The sequence below is a fragment of the Triticum urartu genome, chromosome 7A, assembly GCF_056163025.1.
Source record: "Triticum urartu cultivar PI428250 chromosome 7A, HENAU_Tu73, whole genome shotgun sequence".
NCBI classification, from domain to species: domain Eukaryota; kingdom Viridiplantae; phylum Streptophyta; class Magnoliopsida; order Poales; family Poaceae; genus Triticum; species Triticum urartu.
In genome coordinates this window covers 20,140,778-20,148,134 of record NC_141879.1, presented here as the reverse complement: position 1 = coordinate 20,148,134, position 7,357 = coordinate 20,140,778, and the positions used below count along the sequence as shown (strand labels likewise).

Here is a 7,357-nt window from a genome sequence, read left to right as displayed (position 1 = left end):
ATTCTTTCTAAAGAAACGACGTATTGCGGCAAAAAATAAAAGGTAATGAGATTGTAGAAATCCTTGCCTTGGCATGCGAGGATTCTTTCTACACATTTCAAAAGGCGGGTTTCATAGTCATACCTTATTTTGATTATTGGCATATCGTGAGGCTCCAAGTTGCCTAAGAGCTCTCTATGCAACCATTCATTTCCATAAAAAAATGAAATTCAAAACTTCTTCGCGAACCTTCCCGTCATCCTCGGGATCAGGATATTTTTTTGAGAATTTCTGACAAGGCTACGATGTTCTGAAGGAACTGCCTAAAATTGTCATCAAAACGTTGGCAAATACCACGCCTTCCAACGAACGTTCGCCAGATAAGAGGGTTTATAAAAAACTAAACAATTGTACGTGCTTAAGCAAACTGCTGATTCGGTCCATAGCCAAAAAAGTCAGAGAGGGACAGACAGGGTGAGAGATTTTGAGAGAGAAACAGAGGTCGCTAGAGAGAGAAACAGACAGTGAGAAACAGAGAGGTCGCTAGAGAGAGAAACAGACAGTGAGAAACAGAGAGGTCGCTAGAGAGAGAGAGGAGGCTGCGTCTCCCGCACACAAAGACTTCCTTAGCGTTCGATGCGGCCATGCACGCATCATCGTCCACCTCCCCCTCCTTCCCTCTAAACTCTATAAAAAACCCTCCTATCCACCCCAACGAAACCTGAAAACCCGAACTCATACGTTCCGGCAGTGCTAGCTACACCTCTCTCCAGCAAGCTAAGCTTCGTAGAAGGAGTAGCAACTAGATCGTTAGTGGAGCGATGGGGCGGTCGCCGAGCTGCGACGGGGAGACCGGCGTGAAGAAGGGGCCGTGGACGATCGAGGAGGACAAGCTGCTGGTCGAGTACATCAAGGAGAAAGGCCACGGCAGCTGGCGCCGCCTACCCAAGCTCGCTGGCCTCAATCGCTGCGGCAAGAGTTGCCGCCTCCGCTGGACCAACTACCTCCGCCCCGACATAAAGCGCGGCCGCTTCACCGACGACGAGGAGAAGCTCATCATCCACCTCCACTCCCTCCTCGGCAACAAGTAAGTAACCGTCCATGCATGCTTTCTGGCTACATATCTTCTTCTCAGGCGCCGGTGGCTGATGAGTTGGTTAACCAGGTGGTCGTCGATCGCTACGAAGTTGCCGGGGAGGACGGACAACGAGATCAAGAACTACTGGAACACGCACCTGCACAAGAAGCTGCTCGGCATGGGCATCGACCCCGTCACGCACCGCCCGCGCACCGACCTCAGCCTGCTCGCCGGGCTCCCGGGCCTCCTCGCGGTAGCCGGTAACTTCGTCGACTCCGGCGCGGCCACAGCCGCCTGGAACATGAACGCGCTGAAGCTCCAGGTCGACGCTGCCAAGTTCCAGCTGCTGCAGGGCCTCGTGCGCGCGCTCACCACCGCGGCGGCTCCCGCGCCTGCGCCCGGCATGGACAACCTCAGGGCGCTCCTCGCCGTCAGCACCGGCGGAATCGACCAGAACATGCTGCTCCAGCAGTGCCAGTGGAACGACATGAACAACCTGCCGGCGCTGACAAGCTCTGCGCCGACGAGCGGCATGCACAACATCAGCGGCATGTTCGACGGCTTCAGCGCCAGCGACGGGCTGAGCTCAACGGAGCTTGGGTGCCACGGCGGGGTGAGCGGGAGAAACGGAACCGTCGACCCAATGGTGGCCGACGACCAGGAGTGCAAGAACAATGGCGGCGGCGGCGTGTCGTGCGAGGAGACGCCGGCGTCGAGCCCTTTCGACGGGCTACAGAGCCTGAACCTGATAGATGACCTCAACACGGACGGTGGTTGGAAGGATTTGCTAGAGTGAGTACCTGCTCCCATTCCATGAACTTTCTATCAAAGAGAAAAGAAAAAATAAACACACATGCATGCCTCCATGTCTCATTTCCATCCACCAAAAAAATTTGCTCGTATATTCTTACTTAATCTCTATGGTTTTTCCTTAAACCTGATTTATATTTCTACTACCTAGGTCATTTTTATCTGGAAATTAGTTCACACAATGCTTAGCTGAAATGATTAATTCTCTTATTTATTTTTATGCAGGCAAATGTCATGGCTGAACTCAAGTGAGCTGTGATGGGTAGATAGAAGAGATAAGAACAAGAATGCTAAAAATAATCTGGAAAGATGGAGACTACTAATTTTTGAATTGGATGCACATTTGGGTCGATCGATGCCAAAGATGGGGGGGGGGGGGGGGGGGGGGGACATGGACATGCAGGGAAAAAAGAACAGAAGAACATTTATGTATGTACATATTCATAGCAATTAATGTTCATTTTTGTTTAATTAGTTTCTTTGTTGTTTCCCTGTTTATGGGGAATATATGTAATAGGTTGAATTCCAGACAGCAAAAGTATGTGTATGAAAGTGTGAGTGTGACTATATACTCATCGTCTTTATTTCTTTAGTCTTGCATAATGACACAAGGTTTAGTTAATTTGTTGAACTTTCTCTTGCGTGAAGAAGATAAACTCAGGTCGTCATTTGATTGGATTGTGATTATATTTTAATCCCACAATGTTGGTCTTGTGAGTCCGCATTACTCTTCAATGTGATATTACTTTGCGACAATAATAGTATGGCTATATACATATGCATGGTCGGTAGTCTAATTATTGCATCATATAGACTATTATTGTGTTTTAGTGATCTAACTAGAGAAGGTAAAGTCTACACTGTCAGTCTTCCATTTCACATTAGGGTGTGTATATAATGGGAAATTTATATTTTTGCTTTATCTAAGAGAATGTTTCCTGCGATTTTTACGTTCGTACATATACAAAAGCTAATTAATATAGCTTCAAATTATTTGACATTGTTTGCTTGAATAATAGATATAGCTAGCTTTGATAATTCTTGCGTGTGGGGGGTCTTCTCAGTAAGAACGAGGTTACTTGTTGGAGGAGAATTGACTAGCAGACACACATCACTTGTACTAATTAACTAGCAGGGGGGCATGCATGCTACTATATACACTATATCCAGCATGCAAAACGGCATGTTAGTATAAAATGAGTTAGTTGGAGTTGGACAAGGACGGGTAGCGCTCAAGCTTTAGCTTGTCAACGTGGAGAAAGTTACATTTATTAATCTTCTAGAACTCCTCCACTATCACTGAGAGCAAGTCCAATAGAATGACGAAGAATTTAAATAATATATTTTTAATGAGTTGGAAGAGAGAAGAAAACCGGGCTACTAATTAACAGCCGGGTGTATCACAACCTAGTTTAATTAGCACATATGCCCCTTTTGATTAGCAGCTAAGCTCACTTTATCCACGAAAAGCTCGCGTCGCGGGATTTTCCGATTTGACACAATGTTTAGAGTACTTAAACCTGTCTTCTGGAAATGTCCTTCCTTTTCTCGTGAATAGTTTGAACAGTTTCCTTCTCTCTTTCAAGCTAAACAACAGGTTAGGCCTGTCGATAAAGGATAAAATGTTTTCGTTAAGATGATAATACGTTACCATGAAAAAATATAATAATGTAGATAGAGATTTGGGCCATCAGTGCCAGTTAATTTCCATGTGTAGTTATCTGCGCATGCATACGTGTACGCAGGACCTGGATCTCGCTTTCTTGTCAGGTGAGATTTTGATATGACCATGCATGCATTCACGGCAGATGACAAATGTGTTGGATTATGAATGGACTTAGGTCTATATAAGACAAAAATTCCTGGTTAATCTAAGGCCCATGTATGTGTATGGCAAGTGATGAAAAGTGTGAGAATTTTAGTACCATACTGCTATAGTAAGAAGAGTAAGACCTTTTTATAAGGGCTGCTCCATCACTTGCTATTGAGAGCTTGAGAATAGGAGCTGTATATGCGCGCTCCTCCTCCTCCTCCGCCTCGCCTTGTCACGACGCACGTGCGCGCCGCGGTTTGCAGGAACGAGCCGAAGCTTACTTTTGCCGGTTAGGAATAGTTAATTAATCTCGGATTAATTAACAAGTCGCTTACGGAAGCGCCACTATTCGGGCTGTTCCCGGACTCGGTCGTGGGCCTGAGCAAGGAATGGTTAATTAATCTTGGATTAATTAACGAGTCACTTACGAAAGTGCCACTGTCCGGACTGTTCGCGGACTCGGTCATGAGCCTGCATCTACCCGAGGGCCTATATAAGAAGGTGCTAGCCAGTGCAGTGAACCCTAACTCAGTTCACTCACTCCCTCTCGCACAACCCTAGCCGTCATCTACTGTTCCTCTCACTATGCTACTTCCGGTGATCCCATCCCGACGACAGCGTGCATGGTTGGTCGAGAGAGCATGTGCCTCCGGAACCTTGTCGTTCGAGATCCTGCCCGGGAGAATGGCAATAAGGTTTTTGGAGAGCGTTTCGATACAACTGCTCCAGATCCGTCCTCGTCTCCGTCCACCTCTGCTTCCACTACTTCCCCTGCATCGACCCCATGGCTGACGACAACGCCGCAAAGAGAAGGCCTCGGTCGATGCCGAGGCTGCCGCCGCCGCCACCGCGTTGGCCTGGCCAACTGGAGGGTATGACTCGTTCATCCCCTATTTGCTCGTTCATGTCCTAGCCGTATATATGTTGTTCATAGATGTTTTGGTTCTATGTATTATGCTTGCGCATATGCTTAGGTATCGGTATGATATGCATACCGTATTTGCCATGCTTACTGTTTACTCATGGATTAAATTAGTCAAAAAGTGCTAATATTTTCAACAATCCAAAAACCTTATTTTAGGCACTTTTAGACTCATGGCTTCGCCCCTACTCTGAAACCGGAAAAGTTTACTGGAACGCATTTTAAGCGTTGGCAGACGAGGACCACCTTGTGGCTCACAACAATGAACGTCTTCTGGGTTGGTGGTGTGTCTCCCACGATAACAATTGCTCCTAAACAGGAGAATGTGTTTAGGAAGGCAACCACCATCTTTGTGGGAGCCGTTCTTACTGTGATCGGAGACAAGCTTGTGCACACATATCTCCATATGCGTGTTGCCAAGAATTTGTGGGATGCGTTTGAAGCTAAGTTCGGCGCAACCGATGTTGGAGGCGAGTTGTATGCTATGAAGCAGTTCCATGATTACAAAATGATTCATAACCGTTTTGTATTGGACCAGACCCATGAGATACAATGCATTGCTAAGGAGCTAGAACTCCTGAAGTGTGAGTTACCGGACAAGTTTGTTGCGGCTTGCATTATTGCGAAACTCCCTCCTGGATGAAGTAACTTTGCTACTTCTCTCAAGCACTTGAGACGTGAATTCTCTATTGAGGATGTCATTGGTCATCTAAGTGTTGAGCAGAACTCGAGAAGAAAGGACTCACACGTGAAAGGGGCAGAGGGTTCTTCTAGCGCCAATGTGGTGCAGAAGAATTTTCCCAAGTTCAAGGGAAAGAAAGCTGTCCAGCAAAATACTACATTTAAGAAGAAGGGTAAGAAGAAAGACAAAAAGAGAGATGTCTGGTTGATACGTCTCTGTCGTATCTACTTTTCCAAACACTTTTGCCCTTGTTTTGGACTCTAACTTGCATGATTTGAATGGAACTAACCCGAACTGACGCTGTTTTCAGCAGAATTGCCATGGTGTTATTTTTGTGCACAAATAAAAGTTCTCGGAATGACCTGAAAATCAACGGAGATTATTTTTGGAATATATAAAAAATACTAGTGAAAGAATCCATGTCAGGGGCCCACACCCTGTCCACGAGGGTGGGGGTGCGCCTACCCCCCTGGGCACGCCCCTGCCTCGTGGGCCCCCTGATGCTCCACCGACGTCCATCTTGACTCCATATATTCACTTTCGGGAAGAAAAAACCAGAGGGAAGGATTCATCGCGTTTTACGATACGGAGCCGCCGCCAAGCCCTAAACTCTCTCGGGAGGGCTGATCTGAAGTCCGTTCGGGGCTCTGGAGAGGGGAATCCGTCGCCATCGTCATCATCAACCTTCCTCCATCACCAATTTCATGATGCTCAGCGCCGTGCGTGAGTAATTCCATCGTAGGCTTGCTGGACGGTGATGGGTTGGATGAGATTTATCATGTAATCAAGTTAGTTTTGTTATGGTTTGATCCCTAGTATCCACTATGTTCTGAGATTGATGTTGCTATGACTTTGCTATTCTTAATGCTTATCACTAGGGCCCGAGTGCCATGATTTCAGATCTGAACCTATTATGTTTTCATGAATATATGTGAGTTCTTGATCCTATCTCGCAAGTCTATAGTCACCTATTATGTGTTGATCTCTTAACCCCGAAGTGACAATAATCGGGATACTTATCAGTGATGGCCGTAGTTTGAGGAGTTCATGGATTCACTATGTGTTAATGCTTTGGTTCGGTACTCTATTAAAAGGAGGCTTTAATATCCCTTAGTTTCCAATAGGAGCCCGCTGCCACGGGAGGGTAGGACAAAAGATGTCATGCAAGTTCTTTTCCATAAGCACGTATGACTGTACTCGGAATACATGCCTACATTACATTGATGAACTAGAGCTAGTTCTATATCACCCTATGTTATAACTGTAGCATGATTGATCGCATCTGACATAATTATCCATCACTGATCCATTGCTGCTACATCTTGAGCTTGCGTTGGTTTTCCCCGAAGAGGAAGGGATGATGCAGCAGAGTAGCGTAAGTATTTCCCTCAGTTTTTGAGAACCAAGGTATCAATCCAGTAGGAGCCCATGCTCAAGTCCCTCGTACCTGCACAAAGCGATAGCTACTCGCAACCAACGCGATTAGGGGTTGTCAAGCCCTTCACGGTCACTTACGAGAGTGAGATCTGATAGATAGAATATTTTCGGTATTTTTGATATAAAGATACAAAATAAAAAGTAAAGGCAAAGTAAATAGCAAAACAATATAAAAGTAATGGAGATTGATATGATGAGAATAGACCCGGGGGCCATAGGTTTCACTAGTGGATTCTCTCAAGAGCATAAGTATTCTACGATGGGTGAACAAATTAATATTGAGCAATTGATAGAATTGAGCATAATTATGAGAATATCTAGGCATGATCATGTATATAGGCAACACGTCCGTGAAAAGTAGAACGGAACGATTCTGCATCTACTACTATTACTCCACTCATCGACCGCTATCTAGCATGCATCTAGAGTATTAAGTTAAAAACAGAGTAATGCCTTAAGCAAGATGACATGATGTAGAGAGATAAATTCATGCAATATGAAATAAACCCCATCTGGTTATCCTCGATGGCAACGATACAATACGTGCCTTGCTGCCCCTTCTGTCACTGGCTAAGGACACCGCAAGATCGAACCCAAAGCTAAGCACTTCTCCCATGGCAAGAACTACCAAGCTAG

The 7,357-nt window shown here is 45.7% G+C and overlaps 1 protein-coding gene across 1 annotated transcript; it reads left to right on the top strand.

Annotated features, from left to right (window-relative positions):
- The first annotated feature begins 602 nt into the window (after nt 1-602).
- Nucleotides 603-2,251, top strand: LOC125522190 (transcription factor MYB53). The gene is made up of 3 exons (XM_048687277.2): nt 603-1,066; nt 1,145-1,849; nt 2,093-2,251. The coding sequence occupies exons 1-3, from the start codon at nt 801-803 to the stop codon at nt 2,124-2,126; spliced, it is 1,005 nt and encodes a 334-aa protein (XP_048543234.1). The 5' UTR covers nt 603-800; the 3' UTR covers nt 2,127-2,251.
- Nucleotides 2,252-7,357: the final 5,106 nt, after the last annotated feature.